The sequence below is a fragment of the Pyrus communis genome, chromosome 2 (assembly GCF_041283825.1).
Source record: "Pyrus communis isolate YQ-2024b chromosome 2, ASM4128382v1, whole genome shotgun sequence".
NCBI classification, from domain to species: domain Eukaryota; kingdom Viridiplantae; phylum Streptophyta; class Magnoliopsida; order Rosales; family Rosaceae; genus Pyrus; species Pyrus communis.
Genome location: NC_142566.1, coordinates 21,967,517 through 21,992,500, shown reverse-complemented (window position 1 = coordinate 21,992,500; position 24,984 = coordinate 21,967,517). Strand labels below are relative to the sequence as shown.

The following is a 24,984-nucleotide window of genomic DNA, read 5'->3' as shown; positions in this document are numbered from 1 at the left end:
GATTAGTTGCTTTAGTTTCGGAATCGTTCCATCGCCAGGCGAGTCAACTCACTACCAGCACTGATCGGTCTCCCAGTTCCGGCGAGTGTAGTACCCCGAATATCCCGACGCCGAAGCCAACGGGCGGCTACGCCGCATAAATTGCCGGTCGTAATCGGCGCGCTTTTGGGGATCTGATAGCGTGGAGTAGGCAGCGTGAATCTTCATGAACTCGTCGGCCGACGTGTCCTTGCGCTCGATCGCCGCCACGTCCGGGTGGCAAACCCGAACCAGTTTTCGGTACGCCGATTTGATCTCCTGACACGTGGCGACGGCCGGTATGCCGAGGATTTCGTACAGCGAGGTCATGGTTTGAGGGCGGAGATACGACGGCGTCTCGGCCTCAGCAGAAGCGTAAGCGGAGCCGGAGGCGAAGGCGCGAATCGGCTGAAATCGTACACGTGTCGACGTTTTTGGAGAGGCTGTGGCGGAGAGAATCGGAGCGGTGAGGAATGTGGTGGAGAATGAAGCAGAAAGCATGATACGGGGCGTTTTGGTATGCGGTTGTGGAATTTGACTGAGGAGACAGGGAGGGGAGGTGGGAGTGGTTTGGCTTTATATGTTGAAGGAGTTTGAGGGTGTTTGGATGCGGATATAGGTTGGGCCAGACCGGAGTTATAACTAGGTTTAAATATGGTGTTTGGCTAATGCTTATCCAGTTTGGCTGGGATTGATGCTGACTTGTCAAACATAATTATCCTATTTTTATTTTATTTTTTGGAAACTGATTTTTATTTTATTTTTGGTGGTCATAAATTGATAATAACCTGGAGTGGATGAGTTGTATTGATCATTTGGTGTCCTTCCTTAAATTAGCTGATTGGCCCTTTTCCTTTGCTTTTTTTCTTTTTCCCCCATTTGATAAGGCTGCCTTGGCAATCTTTGTAATTTAACTCTTATCTACTGATGTGATTGTGTTTCATTATAAAACTCGAATTAAATTAGATTTGTTATAAATTTCATTTATTTATGTCCAATATTGTAATGTCACGTGTCTTATTATTTGGTGATGCAGTACTAGCGTAGAGGGCTACAAACTTATGCCCTTGAAAAATTAAGTTTGCTTGAGACCATCAGATTTTGAGAGAAAATCTAAAAGTATAAACAGCTTAAATAAGTTTGGGAAGCTCATGGGTCTTGGGAATTAAAAGCAACATTAATCCAATGCAAAGAGAAAGTTCAAATTGTATTACAAAGTTTATAATGCTAATTTGAAAGCTGATATCGAAATGACGTGCTCTTTTCAGAAAGGTTTATGGGCCCAGATAGAGCTTGGACTCCAAATTTATAAATTCCCGTTGCATCTTTTTGTTTTTCTTTGGTCAATTTCATCTTTAATCTACTCAGCCATTTATTCAATGTCATTTGGTCGTCACAAAAGACTTTGAAATTTCTTTTGTAAATATAAATTCATTATTGAGATCGATCTCGACTAAGCTTGTTTATTATAGTGTTAGCTTCTGTCTTAGTCAACTAAACCTAATTAGTCACATAACTAATAGTTACTTGGTGCAGAAACAGATTAATTATTTATGAAAAAACAAAGGGATGTAGAAAATGATACCTAAACCATGCAAAGAAGCAAAGTATCTATTTAGAAAAGCAAACCTAAACTGACCTTCCATGAGTTTTAAATTAAGAAGTATTAAATTTTCTACTTCTCTCACTTTTCCTCCCTCTATATTGTCTCAATTTGTCCACTATCCCTATAAAATGTTTTCTAATTGAAGTAAACTCTTATTAACCTCTTCCCTCTAAACTTTCAAAGTTTAACAACAACGTATATCATTGTTTATACATTAGAGGCAAGATTCTAAAATGTATTGGACGCTAGTCGGGCGGCAGGTAGGAGCTTGGTGTATAATGAGTATTCATTAAAGTACTCAACAAGTCTCTTTCAATTTATCGAAAAAAGTAAAATGCAAATTGAAAGTTATCTATTTTTTGTCTAAATAAGAGTAGCGACCTAGGCAGACTAGGTGGGCTAGGCAGGTGCCTAGGTAAGTCTAGATGCTCTTACTTAATTGTTAAACACCTAAAGATTAATTAAGACAATGATCAGCAGCCTAACGCTTAAACGGAGCTTGTGCGAGATTTGAGAAAATCAAACCCTAAGTCTATCGTATCCCATTAGCTTTTAAGCAGAGGCCATCAAGTAGCGGTTGTAAAGGGAATCCTTTTATTCTTTCTCTTTAATAATCCCAACAATGTAATGTTGATAATTTGGGTGACATTGCCAGAGTGAGGGGATCACTCATGGCTTCTAGAACCAACAGAGAATGGATATATAAAAATGCACCAACCAAAAGAAATAACAACAAAAATTAGACAATGGAAAGTATGGTGGTTGCATCTTATGTGTGTCCTCCAAACCAAAGCAATACTATAAAAGTATATGGAATAAAGGCTCGTGATCTCTTTCCTACCTACTATAAACAAAATATCCTCCTCAATATAGGATCGAGATTAACTTTGGATCTCTGTGTCTAGAGCACAACGATCAAGAGATCTAAACTATTCAAGTTTTTGAATTTTTGTAAAGTGGACCAATAGAATAGATTAATAGGGGACGTAGAATTGAAATTGAGTCCAAATTTTTTGGTCTTTGTGATCCGAACACAAAGATCCGGAAGTATTAAAGACGTTTTCTTCTAGACAACATTTTGACAAAAATAAAAGATAAAAATCTTTTGGACAAAATAATTTCAGTGAATGGTGTGTACTCACGGGTCCTCACTTCTCATTATAAGTGTGTTGCCCTTACAATTGGGTCATAATTCCATGCATATGGTAATGCTCAAGAGACCAAATTTACAAACGAAATAATGTGTCACTAATAGAAAATAAGCACGTTAATCAACACTTAAGTAATAATTCAATCATCAACTACCATGCCATTTGGTTTTAAAATTTGGTCTCCCTAACATTATCCTGATTGAAAATTAAGGTTTGACACACAATGAAGTTAAATTTAGTTAGATATATTAATTATATTTTTAATACAAGCATTATTCTACACTAATAACGGAAAAAAAAGGATTTTAAACCGGAAGCACGAGAATTAAAGAGAAAAACTTTAATGATCAATGTTACCCGCCACTCACTCGCATATATTAGCTGTAAGTGAGTGGCAAAAACAAAACCATAGAATAATGGATAAGTGCTAGCTGCAATCAACAAGTTAAGAGGTCAAATCCATTTGCAAATGGCTTTGAGTATTTCGGCCAACATAGTATCTAGAACCTTTCATGTAGATTTACTAGTGTAGGAAAAGGACCCAACGAGTAAGTGGATGTCATTTATAACCACTATTTTATCATGCAGATCTTTTAGCTAGTTGCCTCAGGAGCTCCTCCCACCCCATCTAAATTTCAAAGGTAATAAAAAGTCTACTTGGATATATATATTGATGTGAATTTTGGTAGCTTTTTGTGCTAGGAAGAGCCACTTGACCAAATTGTCGGTTGTTTTGCTTGTCTCGAGCTTGAGTATACGGTTTACATACATAAACCCTAAAATATCTATGTCATAAGTCCAAGGGCCAAGTGCACGGTATCCAAAAAAGAGTATAATGACCCTTTCCCCAAATTGTGGATAAAGTTGTGTACAACTGGTTGCGATGAGGAACTGAATACAGTGTGATTTACATAACAGAAATGTTAAGCTGACGTTTTAAATCAATTATTTGATGTTATGTGAAAAACTTAAACATGTGACACTGTGTTATTTGCTTGAGATACCACGAGAGTGTTCTGATGAATGTTGAGTCATTCTCATTGAATATGAGACATTGATATATTCAACGATTTCACCGGATTATCACACATATGATACAACAAACCAATAACAAAGTTACACGCTAAATCAACTCAACACGAGTCACATGTCCTCCTTTGCTTTCATTTGAAAATAAATAGGAAAAAGTTTAAGCTGTCACGTGAATTATGGCCCTCGTTTCACTTTATCCTTTGAACTTTCTTGCTTTCGTAAACTTTCAATCATGCCAGTGTCACATCTCCCAAAGCTTCGAAGAGTAAAGTGGAACAATGTCCAAAATCTAGATTGCTAAAAAAATCTAGATTGCCAAAAGTAATTTTTTTTTTACATAAATAATAGTTTGATACTATATAAAAACAATAATTAAAAAAATAATAATGAAAATGACTTGAAAACTTTGAGTTTTAACGATAAAAACAAAATAATGAGTAAAGTGAATAGTACCATGATTGATTTTTTAGTGTAAAAATATGGTTTTTCGTTAAAGTAAGCAGTACCGGAAGTTTTTCATTAAAGTTTTATTAAAAAAAAAACTAAACTTATGGGTGTTGCACTTGCTCATTTTTAATGTAAAAATATAATTTTTCGTTAAAGTGAACAGTATCGAGAGTTTTACGTTAAAGTTCCTGTAAAATAAAACTAAACTTATGGGTGTTGCACCTGGCCATGGGGCCTAGACCTTAATTAGATCTTAATTAACTCAATAATTAAATCAACATGATGGACAAACTGAGTACCTGAAATTTTTAAGGTCCAATTAAATTAAGATTGAGTTGCTTATTACCCTATCCAATTTCCAATTATCCAATAATATTTCTTCTTCTCCTGATAACTCCAAAACCTTGAAAGTTCAAGCCAATTTGGGCACGGTCCTAATCCCTATCCCTAATGCCATCATTTGAGAAGGACATCATTTCTTCTTGTGGCCAGAAAAAACCTTATCATTCGACTTTTGCATAACCTTAGAATTTAGTCCTGTGATCCTTGACAGTGATCTAAGACATATCTTTGGGCTTTAGGGTTTGAATTATCATATCATTATCTTCTAGGGTCGTCTATAACCATAATTTGTTATCGATCATGATCATTGGACTTTGTTGATTTTGACGTTTAATACGCATCTTGAGTCTAGTGAAACTTTGCTTCTAAATGTTGGAAGAAACATTAAACTCAAATCTCTGCTCATGGTTGATTATGAAAACACAAGAAACAAGCATATTTGATCTTCCTTCCTTCTTATCGACAAATAAGAAGGAATGGTACAAGAATACATGACATACTGAGGCAATGCATAATTAATCTTTTTAAAAATGCTAGCTATCTTCTCCATTTGATTTCTCCTCTTTACCTTCTCATTATATATGGCTTATTTCTAGCTAACTCAATTTTAGTCTCTTTGCTCCCTATAGCTTAAAAAGTCATCACTTTGCTCCTTTAAACTCAATGTTCGCTCCACTTTGCCCATTGAAACTCAATTTTGATCTCATGTTGCCCCCTAAAACTTGAAAGTTGCCTTTATAAAACTCAAAATTCGCTCCACATTGGCTTAGAGCAGTTAATTTCTTATGTAGGTTTGATTTGGGTGCGCCAGACTAATTAGTTTTTATTTTTATTTTTTTCATCTCTTCAGTTTCTTTTAAACTTAATATTCTTTGATTGTTAAATGTTAAGATATAATGGAGATTTATAATCAAATTTATTGCACATGTGACATATTCTTATTGGGTGTTAAGTCCCACATGTTTCAAGAGGCGACCTAAAGTTTTATGGAGAAAAGTGAGTCCACAAGTCAAAATGGAACAAATTTAGAGTTTTAAAGAGTAAAGTGATGACTTTTGAGTTACACCACGTACATCTAAAACCAAAATTCTGATATTCTGGAAACATATTTCTTTCGGGTAACACTGCAATCAATTCACTAACAAGAAAATACTGCTACATAATACAACAAAGGAGCTTATGCCAGAGACAATATTTCAAAAAGAATCATTTTAATTACAAAAATTTTCCATACCGAGGTGGTCAGCACTACATCGTCCCAAAAACGTAGGCCGGAAACTAACAGCACGGCATCCATTATCACCTGGCATGACCGATCACCACCATCATTTCTGTCGAGGTTTCGTGGAAGCCCATTTGAAATAATTACAATTTGCTTCAGGATTAGATGCAGGTCCCTGTGGGAAGAACAAAAAGAATGCCACTAGTTAGTTCATATGTCATCCACCTTGCCTTCTGCTATTCCACATAAACAAACATTACTCTTGAGTAGAAAATTAGATACAGGGGGTAAGAATTCGAAATAGATAATTTGGATACCATCGTCTTTTCCAATCAACTGCAAACTTAGCTCGAGCACATATAAACTTCATGATATCTGTTGTTCGTATGAAGCTTGCAACTGTCAGATGCCCAATGACATTTTCATCCTAAGTTCTAGGTTCGGTTCTAACTACGGAAGGAAAACTAGTTATAAGGTTGATGGAACTACAAAAAAATCATCAGATGTTTTCTACTATTATAACATCAATTGAATCTGACACGTACAAAATAATGGAAAGAAAGGAGCAATGCGTTTATAGATACTTGTCCTTTGTCCATACTTCATTGTCATACACTTGAATTCATAATTTCAGCAGACATCATAATATTGAATCATGCTTAACCTTTGTTTTCCTTAATTACATGCGAAAGTATTATTTCATTTTCCTACAGTTTTACTCTTACTCCAATATCGTATATTAGAAACCTTTTCAAATTTCCAGCAGTACTAAAGTTAACAAAAACATACCTCAGCACGCGCACAGACATAAAATCTGCGTCCAAAATTAGGACCTCGCTTCCTCACAACCCGAGCAACACAAGGTTCACTATGACGCTTGCAAAGTGGTATGCTATTCTGCATGACTTGCTGTAACCTTTGCCACTCCAATAACGCAAAATTATTCTTCTCTTTGTCCAAAGATTTGTCCAAAGTGTAGACATCTACTTCATCGCTATCCTGAATTGATGCACTTGAGTTCAGTTCACACTGCTTGGGACTGCCACTTTGATTTTCTGGTACTGGAGTTTCATTTGAGAGATGATTAGAATCTGGAACATATCCCTGATTAGTAGAAATAACACTACTATTGCTCACACTGTTGCTAGTGACCGGACTTTTCTGGAAAAATGACCTCAATGAGAGTTGGGAGCTCCTTTTTGGTTTTTTCTTAGCTTCATTGCCGCATATTGTTTTGTTACGTTCACCACCTAAAGTAACCAAGGTGTTACAAGTAGCCTCAATAGCAACAGTGCTTGAATGCTGGTATGTTTTTGAACAGAGAACTTCAGAGTCTTGGCTAGAAGAACAGGAGTCACCACTGGGTGCACCGGGTGTGCAACATTGGTCAGGCGATATTCTCTCTCCCTCACTGGAACTCTCTTTAATGAAATTTCCATCCGTTGTAACTTGTTCAGCAGCTTGTCTTTTCATTAGCAACGACACTGCACAGGACAAAGGGTTCAGTCAACTTTGAGTAGGCATAGAGAACTAGTAGTTTCAAGAGAACAGGTTAGATTAAATTGACAGATGATGGAAATGAGAGTAAGAGACCATACAGCATCCACATGGGGAAGTATGAAACCGTGACGTATTAGTACTCAAGCGAGAAACATCTAATTCAAGTATTTTTGTTTTCTCTATTTTATTATGAGACTCATAAATATTAAACATCTATTTACATAGATACAATTTTCTAAATAAACACCAAAGTTCCAAACTTATCCCAATGTAAAAGCAGTTGCAGATACAATATTCAACTAACCCAAATCATGTTAAACACAAGCTACACAACAAACCCTTAATATATTTGATCAATTAGTAATGCTATTATATAATCAAATTCAATAGACAACTAAATACAAGTTGAACCAAGGAACCAGGTTCCTCTAATTTTCAAGTGTGCATAAAGGGTTTATCATTTATGTCCTTGCACATTTCACAAAAATGTTTATATGGAAACATCTAAAATAATCAGCAAAAGGGAGACTATAATTTCATACCAATGGTTTGTTGGAGACCTCGAACCATTGGAATGTATCTAGCAGATAAAGATGGGGTGCTATGCTGGGAAACACTAGGAATTTCCAGTAAACTTGTGTAAACTGGAGCATGATCAGAGCCTTCGAGTTTGATGTTCTGCCCTCCCTTCCACCTGCGGGCAGGGACAGCGGTCAAAGTAACATCCTAACACTCACAGACATGTTTCACCTACATATATGTACCACATGCATGCATTTCAACATTACCTACTGTTGCATAATACCAAAAGCAAAATTAATACAGGATGACATCCATGCATGGGCTGCACACACACACAAAAAGCAAGCATCTATGTATCCTATACCTCAGTGAATTTCCGGGTTTCCACCGTTTAAATTGTGTCAATATGTCACATTCCTTGACATGGCAAGTTACAAAGTTATGGCTTTGCAAGTCCTGCTCTTGGTGTAAGCATACCCCTGCACACAGAATGTGGTCGATTCTAGAGCCATAATTAAATTCTTCAGCACCTGAACTTTGTGACCAGCATGTGTATGCTTCTCTTCTGTACGGGAGAAAAAACACAACATTCAGACAAGGTAACACCAAAAAATGGACAAACACTTTCAAGTTTCAAGTAACAATGAATGCGAGACCCAAAACATTAGAATGATGTCATTTAGTTATTCTGACAGTTAAAGAGGAAAAGAGGATAGAGAGAGGAAAACATGGTACGTTGACATATGGCAGAAATTTACTTTATAAAGTAAAACATTTTCAGCTAATGATCTCAGACAAAGATGATGTGATTAAACCACAAAAGTAAAACATGAAGTTGAATGGGTACTCACGAACTCTAAAGCGGTATAAATAATGAAGGAGATATCGTACAATAATAACTTCAAATCACTCAACATACATCTGTAACCACTGGCAAAATATAACTCAATAATAATATCAAAACTCAAGTTTGCACAAAAACAAAACAAACGGATGTTGGTCGAGTAAAATATACTAGAAGTCTAGAACTCCTATTGAGTATAAGCTTTACCTATCAGGATTCTTTGCCCTGAAAACATCAAAGAAGGAGCCTCCATTTTCCACCAACATCGATCTAAACCATCTTCTAAATCTACAAGGTAGATTTTCTCAATATATTAGGTACTGAACCCCACTTATGAAACTCTGCATAAAATTACATGCACAGATAACCACTCCATAGAGATCAAGCAAGCATCTTACTGGTTGTTCTCAAAATCTGGTTGTGCATCACAACGATCTAATGAAGTGGGTGCAATGTTAAGATCACCAACAACAAATATCCTCCTCCCCTGACGCAGGAGAGACTCCCACCTTTTCTACAACAAAAATCAACATTAAGAAAAAAACCCAAAGAGAATAACAGTTCTAACTTTCGCATGCTAAAAACAAAAAAGAAACTCAACACAATGGCAACTTAAAAGATTAAACGGGTCATTTTCGTTACCTCTAAAATCTTGAAAAACTTGAACTTAAACTCGATCCTTTCCGTATCATCACCCCCCGCTCGAGGCCCATACAAATTGAAGAGAACTACACACCCATGGTCATCATAAAGCTTTAAACTTTCTCCAACAAAACCAAATCTCAGAGACTCGAACTTAAAGCATGAAGCTAAGGCAAAACGTACCAAAATGCCCATGATCCGTGATAACACAACGCCCCTCGCCATCAACCTTCAGTAGCTCATTTCTCGAAAACTCCTCAAGCCCCTCCGCAACCGCATTCATTTCTCCTTTCCCACTGTCAAGAACCCCAGTGAATCCTTCCTCCGCCACCACCGGCAACGCCACTTCGTCACTCGTGAACGCCGAATTCACCCGGCAAAACGTCGCCACACCTTCGCAGAACCAAATTTAATGCAAAAAAAAAAAATCAAAATTCGATACTAAAGGTGCAAAATTTGAAGAGTGTGGTGTGCGCGGTTGACGCATTTTAACAACCACTTACCGGAGTACCCGGTGCGGCCTCTTTCGGAGGTGCGGGTGCAGGAGAAGAAGGACTCGTAGCCCTCCGCCATGACCAAGTCGGCGGTCAATTCCTGCCGTCGCAGCTTGGTTTCCTGGAAGCAGATGACATCGGCGTCCAATGAATTCAGCAATTTGAGCAGAGAGCCGAACTGGGCAATGCGCGGCCGCAGCCCGTTCACGTTGTACGTCACTATCTTCATCTTCTTCCTCTCTTCTGGTTGGAAACCCTTAACCGGCAATTTTCAGGATTTGGAGGTAAAAGAAACCGGAGGTACGGCTAATGCGACGTCGTTCCGAAAAGCCGCAGTAATTTTAGCGATTTCCCTCCGAACTTGTACTGTATTGTCGATTTGGCCCCTAAAATTTTATTTGGACAATTTTCCTCCATCGATTATTTTAAATTACCAATTTCTACCCATATCTTTTCCGTCATATTCATCCACATTCCATCAACTTTTGTTTTGTGTAAAAAAATAATTCATTCGCTAATTTTTATCCCAACTTAGATAAACAAAAATTAGAAGAAATTGACATTAAAATGATGCTAAGGGAAAAGCTAGATGGAAGAAACATATCAAGTCAAAGAGAAAAATCAACGAAATAGTCTTTATAAAATTATCAATTTTGAGACATCTTAAACGAAACAATATGTATCAGTCTTGTCACTTAAAACGTAAGAATTTCAAGATTTTGAAGTAATTTTTTAGTTTGACACGTGGTACTTAAATAGAGAACAAAGGGCTATAAGATTTGAGGCACAAGTGGTTTCAATGGTTACTATTTTTATTTTTTGAGTAGAAAGGCCCAAAAAGTTAAATAGTGATGTCATTTTGTGAAAGAGGCCCAAACATGAAGGGTATATTTGTTATCTCACTCTAAAACAATTTTAATAAGAAATATAAAATTCAATAAAAAAAAAAGGGGCAAAAAGAAATTAAAAAAAATCCATATCCGAATCGGAGTGGCTTCCATTTCCCCCTGTGGTGGATTTTGCTGTGGAAAGCAAGCTGAGATTAGTGTTCAATTTTGTATCTTTGTGATTCCTCTCTCTTTCTTCCCCCAATTTCTTCAATTTGCAGTGAAGAACAAAACCCTAGCCTCAAAAATTGACCCCAAAATCATGGATCATTGGAAATCCGACGATTTCTCAGCTGCTTCGGTTCCTTCTTCTACTCAACCTCTTCCCTCCAGTCGCCCCCACAACTCCAACTCCGATTCCAGGTTCCCCTCTCTATCTCTCTGTAGATTTGATTGGTTTGTTTGAATTCAGCAATTGAATGTTTGTTTGATTGAATAATTTAGGAAAAAAATACAAAAATCAGTGATGGGTATGAAGCAGATGAAGTTAAAGTTGTGATCTTTACAGTTTGATTTTGTGTGGGCAGGCAAAGACTTGATGTGGAGACGAAGGACCCGATTGTTGCCAGAAAAGTTCAGAAAGCAGACCGCGAAAAGTTGAGGAGGGATCGACTCAATGAGCATTTTTTTGAGTTGGGCAACACATTAGGTATATATTAGTTGCTGCTCTCTGCTATTCTTTCTGTCATAATTTTCCAGGAATGGCGTGTTGAAACATCGCAATTTGCGTCTGAAGACAAATAATGTTATCTTGCTAGATAGTTTGACATGAACTCGGATTACATATTTTGATCAACGGTCTTGCTAATTCGCTATGTAGTTAGTTCATGGTGCACGTGCCTTAATTCTGAACAAACATGGACGCCCTTGTTATGTTGGAAATGCAGATCCGGATAGGCCCAAGAACGATAAGGCAACCATCCTTACCGACACAATTCAAATGTTGAAGGATTTTACCGCTGATGTCAACAAACTAAAGGCCGAGTGTTCTGCACTTACTGATGAATCCCGTGAGGTGAGGTGATGTTACTGTTAATGTGTATTATCCTGTGGTTGTAACTTGTGAGGCTGATTATATGCTAATGTTATCGGAATTCTTGTTTATTACAAGCAGCTAACGCAGGAGAAGAACGAGCTAAGAGAGGAGAAGGCATCTTTAAAATCTGATATTGAAAATCTAAATGTTCAGTATCAGCAGAGACTGAGAGTTATGTTTCCATGGGCTGGCATGGATCCTTCTGTTGTTATGGCTCCACCTTACTCATATCCAATGCGTGTGGCTGTCCCTTCTGGCCCAATTCCCATGCACCCGTCACTTCAGTCGTATCCTTACTTTCAAGCTCAAAATCCTGCTGCTATGCCCAATCCCTGTTCAACTTTTGTGCCGTATCCAGCACCTGCCAATCCTCCTGTACAACAGCCATCACCGCAGTATGCATCCGTCTCCCACCTTTCAAGCAAGCAAGATTCCAGGAGCAGATCATCAGATCATCAAAGGGGTAGCACTGCTGAAAGGTGTGATGACTCCAACGATGTGGCAACAGACCTTGAACTTAAGATGCCAGGATCTTCAACACCACAGGTTAGTTGTAACTTTTAAAGTTATAAAAGCAGCAGAAATGCTTTCTGCATAGAAGATGCAAAATTTACTGAATGGGGTTTTACAGGATTCATCTTCTGCAGTTAAGAAGGCCAAGCAATCACAGAGGAAAGATAGGAGTGTTACAGATGGATGCTCATCAAGTAGGCATTCTATATCTCAAGTTGTTCAGGATAGCTCCTCCAACAGCGTAGGTGACGTCCCTAAGCCTAACAAATGAAGTTTCATTGTCTGTACTTCTGACTTCATCGAACTGCTAACATTGCAAAAGCCTGTGTTTTCTGTGAAACCCTGATACCCAACACCTCCAAAGTCGAAGACTTCAGTATCCAAGCAAGTAAGGGTTTTCTTTGGCTAGTCACAAGTTTTCACAGCATCATCAATCATAAGGTTGGATTCTGCCTTTCGGTAATTTCTAGGGTAGCCTGAAAACTGTTTTTAATTGTTCCAATCCCATGTAGGCTCAAACCCACTGATTGATAATATAGAGGTTTATCAATATGTAAATTATTGTGATCGTCACCTCTATCAAGTAAATGAGCACTACAGAATATACTTGATTAGTATAGCCCCTTTGACAGCCCTTAATGCTAGTGAGGAACAGTTTTATAGAAAAAAAAAAAAAACTCTTCGCCCCTATCATTGGTCCCAATAATTACAGTCGGGGTACAATAACAGTTAGTGGAGGGGTTGTTTTTCTTCAAAATAGTGTTGTTAAGTGTTTTTCTTCCATTACTAAAAGGATGTTTGGGAAGCCATACCAGTTATCCAATTTCATAGGGTTGGGTAAGGAACAGAGATCTGTGCTTGTTCAATGTCGTTGATGATCGGACGTGTGGGGCAGGGGTGGTAGGAACCGCGAATGGAGAGCTGCTGCATCGGGTAACCTTGCTATGACATTATATTTGTAGATATATGTTCTTTAGAGATGAGCACTTGTAACTCTTGTTGTTATATTTCTCTTTCCCGACAGAGATGATGGAAGTGGTTGGTTGGGAGGGTGATTTTCTTCGATGGCTCTTTTGGCGTTTTATTTATGAGTTTTTTTTAAAACTATTTATTTTATTTCACTTTAATAAATTTGATAATAGGGTGTAAAGAGAGGTTTAGTGAGGGTAGTTTAGGAATTAACGTTGGATGTAGAGATACAAATTGATTGTGAGTATAAAAAGTACGTTAGGTGTAAAAATACAAAACATGAGTTCAAATAAAATTTTCCTAAGACGATCCTTTTGACAAAGTACAAATATAGCTGTGGTTGGGATCTTTGATAATAGCATAATAGCACCAACACCACCCAATTTAAGCTCCTCCATTCAAGCCCCGTCAACATTCAATTTAAACTGACTAGTTGCGGGAACGAAAGAGAGAGAGAGCAATGGAGAAGATGATTTATCACATCCGTTCATCTTTCTTCTTCTAGAGCAATGCTCTTTGAAAATGACGTAGGCGCTAACTAAATTCAGGGGTTTTTAGAAATTAAACGACATGAATTCAAATGAAAATTGAAAAGTCCAAAGTTTATTGCAAGCTTTAAAACGCAGTTTCGAAGGCTCACACGATATCCGATGGCTAAAATCCAATTATAGAATAACATTAAGTTAGAAACATGAGATTATGTTCTTTTTAGGAATATATTATGCAGCCAAAACAGAGCTCGGACATCAAATTTCTGTAAATTCCTGTTGCATCATTTTGCCTTGTCAACTTTAAAGCGCTTCCTTTTCTTTACTTTTCCAAGACTCCACCTTCCTCAATGATAGTCTTTGCGACTCGATCATCGTACCGTGCAAGGCTGACGAACGACTGCACTGCATCGGATCGAACATGAAATGGATTAGCCTCGTGGTTAAGCATAGCAATTTGTTCCCAAATGATGACCATAACCGGAACGTTAGATGCAACTCTAGGCACCCCAAGCACTCCTCACGTTTTGCAATGTAAAGGAGGAGCCACGACAAGTCTTTGATTGAATACTCGATCCTCCATGGCATATGGCGGAAGAAAAATTCGGGGATTGGGGTGGTGAAGCAAAGCTTGATCTTGTTCATGACAATGCCATTGACACGAAAAGGCTTGAGCTTGAGAAACGTGGGCAGATACTTGTCGTTGAGGAGTAGTTCGATGACGCTGATCAGGATCCGCCGTACTGGGACGTCGTAGGAACCGCCGAACCGAGGAAGGAATCGGAAACGTCACAGCTGCTGAGTTGGCGGAGAAGCCCCGCCAGCTTCTGAGTCTTGGATTTGAGCTCGGGGATCAACTCCTTCGCCGTGGAACTCACAATGGTCGTCTCTAAGATCTTGAGGCCTCGTGCGAAATTTGTAAAAAGACCCTCTTTAAGATAGTTCTACATTTTTACAAAAAGTAAGACAATGTATTGATCTTAGAAAACATTCACTTGAATCAAAACAATACAGTTAATATTATGATCTAGTGGTATTCCTCTTCACTTATAAGTGAGAGATCTTAGGTTCAATTCTCGCCAAAGACGAATTTGAACCACATTATTGATAGTTCAGTATGAGGCTTAGCTCACTCCATCACCATCTTAGTATAGATAATATCGTTTGTTAAAAACAATTAAAAATAAAAATAAACTTTAATACTCATTGATTGCGTGTTTACAAATATCATTAATGATAAGTAAAAAGAACTACAAATATAATCTTCACTAAATAATCAAAAGCAGTTATATCTTAAACTACCGAACATGATAAAAAAAAAACTTCAAAACTTTACCTCTAAAGTTTCGCTTGAATATATACCATTATTATGTAATAAAATTTAAAAACTATTGTTTTTAGAGTGTTATTATTGACACTTAAAATATCTCGTTATACTCCAAGTTTTTATATTCAGAAATATTTCTATAAGAAGTGTACAATGCGGTTTTAAAGTGCTCACAAAAGTAATTTTTTAAATATAGAACATTATTACATGATATTAAATGACAAAAAATTTTGCCCGTTCAAATTTAGAGTCATGTACAACTGTATCTTTCGCTCCCCCACGCCCCCAGGGTGGCCCTGTCCAGCGCCCTTGTCACTTGGTCAGGAAGTTTGATGGACTCGGCCAATATCTGCTTCACCATGCTTGGTCTGAAATGTTAATCAAATAATTAATGCATACAAGCCAATTTTAACAAGAAAAATGAAAGTTATCCAAACAAGAAAAACAAAAAAAAAAAAAAAAAAAAAGAAGGGAAAAAGGAGAAAAAAATTATAGGAAATTAATTTAAATGTTATGGAATGAGTCGTCTTCTCAAGTGCAAGATGAAGCAAGAGAGTGTGATGGTTTCTATTAACCTTTAAAGCTTTTGACCACAATTTTTTCTATGTTTAAACGGTGTCGTTTTAGCAACCAGTCGTTTAGAACATCCAAATCTCGGCTACATAAGGATTTTTCTCTTCAACTTGTGTTTCGAGTTTAGACCCTTTTTCTCTTTTTAACGTAATTTAGAGTAATAATATCGCTTATCTGATCTAATTTTATAAATGGTCATGCAAACAGTTTGTTTCACAAGGCAAAGCTTTAGAAAGGATAAACCAAGATCTTCAACTTTAACATGTCAACGTAATTCTACATACCAAAATTTTAAGGCAACATCGTTATGTAAAAGGAGGTACTCAAAATACTTAGAAATAACCTTCTATAAAGTAATCAAACTAGTTTTTGGTAGCTTGAAATTTTGTTTCACATATTTTTAAATGAAACTTATTAAAAATATATTCATTACGTATTAAGATTCATACAACCGATCTCATTTAGTAGTATAAGACTTTATCATCGTCGTTGTTGTTATCGGCCTTGACTCCGAAAGTACACTTTTTTAAGTTTGAACTAAGGCTCCTCATTCCATCGATAAACTTCCTCAAGTCTGCTACATGATCTAGCTTTACTTGACCCCCACATCATCAACATTAACTTTCCAAGTATGCCCAATCATAGTATGAACGAGAGCATTCGTCGCGCCGACACTCTTCAAACCAAAAAGGCATGACCACATATTCAACAGCACCAACAGCTCTTGACCACATATTCCTAAAGGAGATATCAAAATCATAGGTGAAATGTCATTGTGAATATTTGATATTAAAACTCTCTCCAACCGAAATATTATTTGCTGACTGGATTTGAAGACTTGGTGATTTTGAGTTAAATTTGACATTAATGTCAAATTTATTTTTAATTCATTTTAACAATGGGTCCCTTATTCCACTAACATTTCAACCACTAAAAATTTTGTTTCAACATTTTTTTTAGTAACTACAACCATTTAAAGTTCTATTTACATAATAAAATAACATTTGACAGTTCAGTTGAAGAAGTATAAAATTTAACATAAGGCTTCAGATTGCCATATCAGTCATCGATTGTAATTTGACTCTTATAATTTTACATCTCTTTGAAGATGGTCTTATGCTAATTTGATCTGGTTGTGCTCTCCTAGCCATGAATGACTGAAAGCTGCATATGTAAGCAAATCCTCCATCGGCGTTGGTATTGCTTACTCATACTTTTAGAGTTTTAGATTTAGTAATTTAGGATTTAGCGTTTAGGGTTTGTGTCGGTTGCTTAAATCATGTTTTCGAAGGCCATCCAAAGTATGGGTAATCAATGCCGATCTACGCCTTAGAAAACATGCTTGGAGTAACCTCGTAAACTATTCTTTAACCTTTACTTTTGTCCCAGAAGACATTCTCTTTTGAGCTTGTTGGACTGGTCTGTAACCTTCTTTGATTAGAAAACGATGTTCTACCAAGCATGTATCCAGGACTGGTATCTCATGATAAGGCCAGGCAAAACAATCACATTTTTACAAGTTATTAATAAATCATGCAAAGGTCAAAAACTATCATCGCATATTACAAGTTCGTTAAACTTTTTAAGTTCAATGCATAATGAAGGCAATAGAGAATTATTTTTTCAATTTACGCGGATCAGAAGAGTGTTAGACATGAGGAAAACCTCTAAGCTTCAAGTTAGTCACCGTTTTGCCATTTAGCACTACGGTCCTGTGGTATTTCTTTTCACTTGTAAATTTAGATATATTTTGTTCAACCAAAAAGAAAAAAAAAAAAAAAGTTAGTCACCCTTTTTTCATTTCTTCACAATGAAAATAATGTTTTATCTAGTAAATCTCATCATCTACACCGAACAAAACCTAAATGTGGATTTGGTTGTTGATCACAAAAAAGAAAAGGTGGATTGGGTTCCAAGTTTCCAACCCATCTCAGCGCAATTGTTTCTAATTGTTTTCTAATTTTAAACTTTGGGAAAGAGGTTCCTCTCAAAACACTTTGTTACCGATTTACAATACTTCATATTTATGATTGAAACTATTCATATGATAAATTACTTTGTAAATATTATTTCTACAAAAAATCAATTAAAAAAAAGATCGTTTAGTTAATCAATTATAACAAATATATAGACGCTACGCAATGATTTTATTTATCCATCCGTTTTTATATAATTTGATGACTTAATAATCTCATATTTTATTGATTTTATATAAAAATGATCTTTAAATAATATATAATATTAACGATTTCAATCATAAACACGAGAATCCTCAAGCTGATCTCAAAGTATTTTTAGGAGAAACTCGTCCTCATCGTTTGAGGAGCTAGTTGATTACTTTGTAAAAAGACCTCTTTCTGCTGGGTCATATACACACGAGTTTTGTCCTTTTAAGGTTACTCGATTGAACTGTCAAGCCCCTGGTAGTTTTTGTCTATTGCATGAACCCAGTTGTGGTTGTAATCTGCTATACTTATTAAAACTTATTTTTGTCACACATCGTAAATTGTATAGCACAACCAATAAATCCCCAAGACCTGCAAAACGATGTACACTTAGAACAACCACCGTAGCATTGCCGGAGCCGCCACCCTTTCAGATCCACACCAACTCTAACATCACACGTCTCAGTTAACGTTTAAACCAAATCCTATGCAGAATACAATTGCTGAATACTTGAGTTCAAACGTGGTCCGAGATGGTTATAAACTAAAAAACCAGAACACCTTTCATACACCTCTCTTACTTCCAATCTTGTACCTTCCTATCATTCCGGTGACCAGGTGGGCTAGTCACAATTCTCGCGCTAATGCTCGCAGTTCTCAGAAGTCTACGGAATTCTGATAGGCTGATCCTCCCATCTTTGTCAATGTCCGCCTCTTCAAGAAGTGGATCAATAGAACCTTTTAGACCCGTGTGCTGCAAAAGAAAAGAAAGCAATATCGTATATTAGCAAAATTAACAAGAACACCACTCGAACCAATTCGGTGTGCCATGTATCCGTGTCGTCTGAGAGGGAAGGGGGATAGGCAATGCATGGAACTAATACTAACCATTCTAAGTTCTTCCGGAGTTATGAACCCATCTCTATCTATGTCGAATTTCTCAAAAGCTGTCTGTGAGCGCTGCAGCCACTTCTCTGAGTCATGTTCCTCCAATTGATGCACATGCAGAGTAGCCGCGACAAACTCAGTGAAGTCCACAAGCCCGTCGGTGTTGACGTCAATCTGAATCAAGCAAGTAAACAACCATATTCAAACCGTACAGAGAAAGCAACACAAAAAACACTGATATAAAGATCGATGTTAGATTCACATCGCCTTGGGTGCAGTAAGGGTAAGAAGGATTCCAACGAGAAAGAATCATAAGGGGAAGAAGACCCTAAGAGACTGGCATAAAGACGAACATAATACAGAGGCAGGGTTTTCCCTTTGTAGAGAGAAGGAAAAAAGAAAAAGGAAAAAGTTGTGGGGTTGGCATACCGCGTCCAGTATCTCACGAACACGCGCATCTTTCAATTTCCAAGGGACATCCTTAGCAAGCGCCTGCAGTAAAGACATCATTTAGAAGTTAGAGACGTATCAAATTCTACATTCCATAAAGAAATAGGTATCAAATTCTAAAGTTCAAACTTAATGGGATAAAGGTTTGCCTGTCTCATTTCTTCAAGACTAATAGAACCATTCTTATCCACGTCAATTGCATCAAATTGATCTTTGAGATCAGACAGCTCCTCAGGATTAAGTGTGCTAGCTAATGCCTGCAAGGATATAAATTTTGAATAACAGATACTAAATACAAAACACACTTGTCTTGATGCATTGGAAACTCCAACAGAAGGAAATCTTTCTTACCCTTAGAGCAAACTGTTTCAAACGACTATATTTCACGAACTGGCGCATGTTATTGAGAACGGATATATCGATAGGAATCTCTGATGCGTTACCCCCTTCTCTAACCCACGGGTGTGCTGAAAATAGAACGAACTGTTAATCCCCCAAAAGAGATAATCTTTTATCACTTCAAATAATCGCCACGAAATAAACTAATAACAGTCTCTGGATATATGACTATTGACACCAACAACTCAATTGCAAAGATAGCAAACATTGAAAAATCATTTCCAAAGCCAGTAACTTGAACTTTCACAAATACATTAGCCTTTCCAATGCTAGTGTAATCAGCATTATTTCTACCAGAATAAGATCTAGGGACATACATAGTGCCTGAGCAGCAGTTAGCCTTGCCCGAGGATCCTTCACAAGTAACTTCTTAACAAAATCTTTAGCACTGTTACTTATGCTTGGCCATGGTTTGCGACGAAAATCAGGCTTGTTCCTTAAGACCTGCAATAAAGAGAGGTAAGTCTACTAACAGAAAATGGCGGGGTGGGTGCCACTATGCAAATAATGAAATGGCACACAGTTCTTGCCCCCAAAAAATAAAAAATAAAAACAAAACAGAGAAGGGAAAGGGTTTATTAGTATACAAAATTAAGAATGTACTACACCTCCTTAAATATACCATCTTCGGTCTTATCCCAAAATGGACGTCTCCCACAAAGCAAAATGTAGGTAATAACACCAATACTCCAAACATCTGACTCAGGCCCTGACTTGCGTCTCAATACTTCAGGAGCAACATAGTAAGCACTGCCAACAATATCTTGAAACTTCTTTCCTGCATTTTCAGTTTAAACAACTTTATAGTTTTCAAATACAAATGGCCAGAAACCTCGTCACAAGAAATAGATGAACAACACTGACAGGAACTTGTAAATCTCTTGATCAAATCTTTCTAGGACTGCAAATATGCATACCTGGTTTTATGAAGTCAGACAAACCAAAGTCTGTGGCCTTCAAAGGCGAGTCTAAGGATTTCGACTTGAAAAGAAAATTCTACAAGCAAAGAATAAAGGTAAGGTTACAACAATCTAGAGGTTACAAATATCTAAACATAGTGGATGAATTCGTGTTAACAAACTTGTTTATACCTCAGGTTTCATGTCACGGTGCACCAGACCATGTAAATGACACTCAGCTGCAACCTTGAGCATCTGCCTTACAACTACTGCGGCATCTTTTTCAGTGTAACGGCTGTCCTTCCTGATTAACCAAGAACAAGGATATAATTGCAATGTTACAAAAGATATCACAGAACAACTTTCATGGTCAACCAGAAATCAGATTAGTATTTATTCAGGACTCAAGGAATCTTACTTCTCTAAAATCCGATCCAGCAACTCACCGCCTTCACATAACCTGAAAAGGCAGAATATTGAAGACAAAATGAGCAAGATATCAATAGGATGATGAAACATACACTCACATTATTATAAAAAATAATGTCTCAGAAATGACGAAGAACCCGTAACCAGAAAAGGAGTGTGTATCAATAAAAAAAAAAGGAGAACAATGGATAATCTAAAAAGAATATAAAAGGAAACTTACTCCATAACTATATAAACATAAGATTCATCTTCAAATGCATCACAAAAATGGACCACATTCTCATGGCCTGCAAGCTCCTGTAATATCCTGACCTCTCGCTTAACATCTTCAACGGCAATAGGTTGAATCATCTGCCGCCAAACCAAAGATCATTCAAGCACTAATAGAACAATTTACAAAGACGAAAACGGGAAAAAATATTTATCTCGCCAATGAACGCATTAATACTCGTGATTAACAGCTACATGTTCAGGAAAACTGGCTGAAAAGAAACAAAATGAAATACATATTTCAACACTTGCAACTTGGCATGAACAGAAAGCCGAAACAAACAATGACTTTGCTAACGATGCCTGCTATAAAATCAAGGGCATGCCCTGACAAAACTTAAGAGTAATTGTCAGCTGCTACCTGCAACTATATATATGCAATCAGCTAAACTAACAATTGAATGAAGAGGTGCTCAAAAGGATCAGACTTTCAGAAACCACAACTGAACCCCAAAAAGTGGGAAGCTTTAACTCTCCACTCCTCAGAAAGACCCACACAAAAGACTGTTCAACAACATTTCGTATCTTATTTAACAATTGAACTCCACCAAAGTAGAATCTTTCGCAATTCATCATAAGGAAAATGAAGAAAAGGGAAAAACTTATCAGCCCCAAATTGTCATTCAACCAAATGAGATCAAGAATAGCAACTTTCCTATCAATGATCCAAAAAAATACAAAACCCAATTCACAAATTTGAGATTCCAATCTAATACCTTGTTCTTATCAATCCTCTTGACCGCAACTCGGTCCCCATTTGCCCTATCGGTTGCAACATACGTGTACCCAAATTGCCCATGACCCAACAACTTCCCGATCGTGTACCGCTTATCGAAATTCTTATCGTACCCGAAATCGGTCCGCTTTCCGCAGGGAACGGCCCCCTTCCGGCTCCTGGAGTTGGACTTGTTTTTAGGTTTATGAACAGCCTGCCTCTTGGGCGGCTCATTGGGTCTGTGGGTGGGTCTCTGTTCTTGCTTCCCGGCTGCTGTCCTCTGTTTCCGGTTGTGATTCGAGGCGGCGGTGCCGTGGGCGTTGTTGTTGCTATTTGAGCCACTGACCTTGACGGCGGAGAAGCAAAGTCCCATGGTTGACCCAGAAGATAGAAAACAGAGAAAGGAAGAGGGGTTTTACTTTTCAGAGGTTTTGATCCAAAACCAATGCTGGCGGAGAAGGAAATCGATCATTCACAGAAAGGATCAGAGAGACATATAGATACAGAGATATATAAATATAACGAGATGGGATGAGGAAAGATTGGAGCAGATAGGTGGAAGAAGAGAAGAAAGAGGGTGGAGTCGGAGAGGGATGGTCAAAAGAGGGTTCTTTTGACAAACCAAAAAGAATGAAAAAAATTAAATTAAATAAAAATAAAGAGAGAGAGAGAGAGAGAGAGAGAGAGAGAGAGAACCGGCCTACGGAGGACGGTGGTGGCGCGGAAGCTCCACCGTTTTTCAGTTTTTTGTCGGGAGGAGATCGTTATTATTATTTACTTTCAAGATAAATTTTGGGAACTTCCTTCCCTTTTGTGTCTTTGATTGAAAAGAAAAAAACAATTTTTTTTTTATTTTTGGAAATTCTAGAAGATATATATATACACACGGGATGTGTGTGCAACGCGGTAAAATATTTTTGTTTTACTTTTTTCTTAAGTATTGCGTTAATAGTTAAAAAGAGAATAGTAATCGGGGAATAAAAGATATAATATAAGCACACGTAATAACGCGGCAAGAATTTCAAAATAAGAAAAGAGAATAAAGATAGAAGAGGAAAGTGATTATCGAGTGAGGGGTGAAACAATGAAAATAGCAAATTGTGAGTTTGCAATTGTAGGTAATAATCGTAATTTAGTAATAGGAATTGTTATTACTACTTCAAAAATTTTATTTGGTACTTCAAATTTTCTATTATTAAAAAAAATATATATTAAGAATGTAGAATAAAATTTTTGAAGTGCTAATAACAATTTTCTTTCGTAATTATCTGTTTTTGTAAATAATTTTGTATAAAAAACAATTAAATCTTTGACAAAAGAAAAAAAGAAAAAAAGCAATTGAATCTTGGAAGTATATTATGTGTTGCTTATTTTTTGTTAGTGCAGGGATTAGGTTTTGCTTATGTTATCTTTTTCTTGATTTTTCCCAACTTTGTTGGGTAGATTTTGAATTGTGATCCTACCTCAAAACCAAACGCCACAACGACAACTATACACCAACTAGTCCAAGGCAGGCAAAACAACAACTACACTATACGGGCAAACAACATAACAATTTGAAGGTAGGGTCCCATAATGCTTAAGGACTTATATTGTAATGTTTTTAAAATGACTAAAAGTGTTTTTGATGAAAATATTTTTGGAACCAATCATTTAGTGAAAATAGAAATAAATCCTGGAAAAACACTTGAATTGCTTCCTGGAAGACGAACATTTTCTCTAAAAGTATTTTCATTCATTTTAAAAACACTTCTAAATAAGTCCTAAAGTTCTCAACAACTTTCAAGGAAGAGACATCACCTTTTAGTACATAATAACTTACATGGCGCCAGCGTATCTTACTTTTGTATTTATCTTTTTGTTCACGTGTTATAATCACAACTCACGAAATGAGAAAGATAGAAACAACAATAATAAACAGTATGGACCACGAAAGTTTAATTTACTTTTGATAGTGGTGTTGGCAAGTTTTGGAGAAGTTCAATGCTTTTATTTCTAAAGAATCGTGCGTTGTTTCTCTCCATCCAAACCTAGTAGGTTGCAGTAGCTAAACACAAGTAATCTTTTCGTGACATCAATCAATGCAGATGGGGAAATTTACCAAGGACTCCACAATCATTAATTTAGCCCACCTTAGCTAGGTTCCCTTAGTGCGCGGGCAATCAAATCATCGTTGTATCGTTGCTAAATTGTCACGTAAACGATTACGCAATCATCTTTTGGATATTTTTGTTAAACTAATTCCTCAATTTAACAAGAATATCGACAGATTTTTCACGGAATGACCAAAATAATTTACGGTGGATAAACTCATAAATAATTTCTATCGATTTTCATTGTCATAAATCAAAATAAGGAGTTATGTCAATGTAAAAAACCTTAACTTTACGGTAGAAGTGATACACCGTGTAAACTTTACTGCAGAAATTATGAAGTTCATGGAAATGTTTCGTCTAAAGTTAACTAGCTCAATTTATTAGACCAAAAGAAAAACTACATAAAGTTAGCCAAACTAGTTCTAATATAAGTTTAGAAACAACATTGTTTTGATAATTGATGTGTACAGGAAAGAGAAATTTTTACTGTTAAGTGTATGACCAAGAAGTAACCTTGTTGAGAGTACTAATTTCATTGAGAAATAAAGAGATTTTGTATGTGCTTATAAGTAATTGGATTACTTTCCATATTGCTAATTAATTTTACGATGAAACCTTAACTTTTTTCACACATGACCAAATTTTTTATATGTCATCATCTATATGTTATTCTTAACTGTATAATTGCAATAAGACTGTGTGGTAGCAAAGGTCCCCGAACTCTACCCCATGTTTAGTGTTTATCTTTGAACTCTCGTATTAGTTTATCTCATCCTCTAACTTAACTCTGCATTGCATGAGTGGTCATTTCATTAATTTTGTCTTCTTTTCCGTTAAAAAGTATAGTGGATTTTCATACAAAAAAAAAAAAAATCTAATAATTTAAAAAAGAGAAGAGTTTGACTCTTTAAGGTTAAGGAGGAGTTCCTCCTTAAAATACTTTGTGGCCTATTCACATAATTGCGTGTTTATGATTGAAATCGTTCATATTATAAATCACTATATAAAGATCATCTCTTCAAACAATCAATTAAAACTAATATCGTTTAGTCAAATCCTT

General features: G+C 36.6%; 4 protein-coding genes across 5 annotated transcripts in view; 1 reads left to right on the top strand and 3 right to left on the bottom strand.

Annotated features, from left to right (window-relative positions):
- LOC137747360 (chaperone protein dnaJ 11, chloroplastic) overlaps positions 1-626 on the bottom strand; it is a 975-nt gene extending 349 nt beyond the window's left edge. Inside the window, exon 1 of the mRNA XM_068487458.2 lies at positions 1-626. This exon is cut by the window's left edge and continues 349 nt beyond it. Coding sequence (XP_068343559.2) covers positions 52-519 — 468 coding nt within the window. The 5' untranslated portion in view covers positions 520-626 and the 3' untranslated portion in view covers positions 1-51.
- Positions 627-5,704: 5,078 nt separating this feature from the next.
- Positions 5,705-10,141, bottom strand: LOC137747359 (endonuclease/exonuclease/phosphatase family protein). Its single transcript, XM_068487457.2, has 9 exons — positions 9,830-10,141; positions 9,510-9,719; positions 9,327-9,412; positions 9,083-9,198; positions 8,892-8,972; positions 8,205-8,405; positions 7,861-8,012; positions 6,608-7,302; positions 5,705-5,993 (listed from the first exon to the last, which is right to left on the bottom strand). The coding sequence occupies exons 1-9, from the start codon at positions 10,047-10,049 to the stop codon at positions 5,922-5,924; spliced, it is 1,833 nt and encodes a 610-aa protein (XP_068343558.2). The 5' UTR covers positions 10,050-10,141; the 3' UTR covers positions 5,705-5,921.
- A 620-nt stretch (positions 10,142-10,761) lies between these two features.
- Positions 10,762-13,354, top strand: LOC137748233 (transcription factor bHLH121). Of its 2 annotated transcripts, none has more exons than XM_068488348.2 (5): positions 10,762-11,070; positions 11,235-11,356; positions 11,595-11,722; positions 11,822-12,289; positions 12,375-13,354. In XM_068488348.2, exons 1-5 carry the CDS (start codon positions 10,970-10,972, stop codon positions 12,525-12,527), a joined length of 972 nt encoding a protein of 323 aa, XP_068344449.2. In that variant the 5' UTR covers positions 10,762-10,969; the 3' UTR covers positions 12,528-13,354. The 2 variants fall into 2 exon arrangements, with proteins under 2 accessions (XP_068344449.2, XP_068344450.2); XM_068488349.2 differs by having other exon boundaries at positions 10,776-11,070; positions 12,391-13,354.
- Positions 13,355-18,067: 4,713 nt separating this feature from the next.
- LOC137746846 (calcium-dependent protein kinase 28) lies at positions 18,068-22,632 on the bottom strand. Its single transcript, XM_068486854.2, has 12 exons — positions 21,830-22,632; positions 21,064-21,194; positions 20,833-20,874; positions 20,607-20,718; positions 20,433-20,511; positions 20,124-20,293; positions 19,833-19,959; positions 19,468-19,583; positions 19,266-19,373; positions 19,096-19,158; positions 18,667-18,840; positions 18,068-18,532 (listed from the first exon to the last, which is right to left on the bottom strand). The coding sequence occupies exons 1-12, from the start codon at positions 22,199-22,201 to the stop codon at positions 18,356-18,358; spliced, it is 1,671 nt and encodes a 556-aa protein (XP_068342955.2). The 5' UTR covers positions 22,202-22,632; the 3' UTR covers positions 18,068-18,355.
- Between the last annotated feature and the right edge of the window lie 2,352 nt (positions 22,633-24,984).

Excerpts from the sequence above, each read along its gene's own strand:
- LOC137747359 (XM_068487457.2), bottom strand. The coding sequence starts at position 10,049 with ATGAAGATAGTGACGTACAACGTGAACGGGCTGCGGCCGCGCATTGCC. Across the intron at positions 9,413-9,509 it reads CACGGATCATGGGCATTTTG|TTCTCTTCAATTTGTATGGG; the intron begins GTACGTTTTGCC and ends ATGGGTGTGTAG. Across the intron at positions 8,406-8,891 it reads AGGGCAAAGAATCCTGATAG|AAGAGAAGCATACACATGCT; the intron begins GTAAAGCTTATA and ends TCTCCCGTACAG.
- LOC137748233 (XM_068488348.2), top strand. The coding sequence starts at position 10,970 with ATGGATCATTGGAAATCCGACGATTTCTCAGCTGCTTCGGTTCCTTCT. Across the intron at positions 11,357-11,594 it reads TGAGTTGGGCAACACATTAG|ATCCGGATAGGCCCAAGAAC; the intron begins GTATATATTAGT and ends TTGGAAATGCAG. Across the intron at positions 12,290-12,374 it reads CAGGATCTTCAACACCACAG|GATTCATCTTCTGCAGTTAA; the intron begins GTTAGTTGTAAC and ends GGGGTTTTACAG.
- LOC137746846 (XM_068486854.2), bottom strand. The coding sequence starts at position 22,201 with ATGGGACTTTGCTTCTCCGCCGTCAAGGTCAGTGGCTCAAATAGCAAC. Across the intron at positions 20,719-20,832 it reads CTGGATCGGATTTTAGAGAA|GAAGGACAGCCGTTACACTG; the intron begins GTAAGATTCCTT and ends TTGGTTAATCAG. Across the intron at positions 19,374-19,467 it reads TGAAACAGTTTGCTCTAAGG|GCATTAGCTAGCACACTTAA; the intron begins GTAAGAAAGATT and ends ATATCCTTGCAG.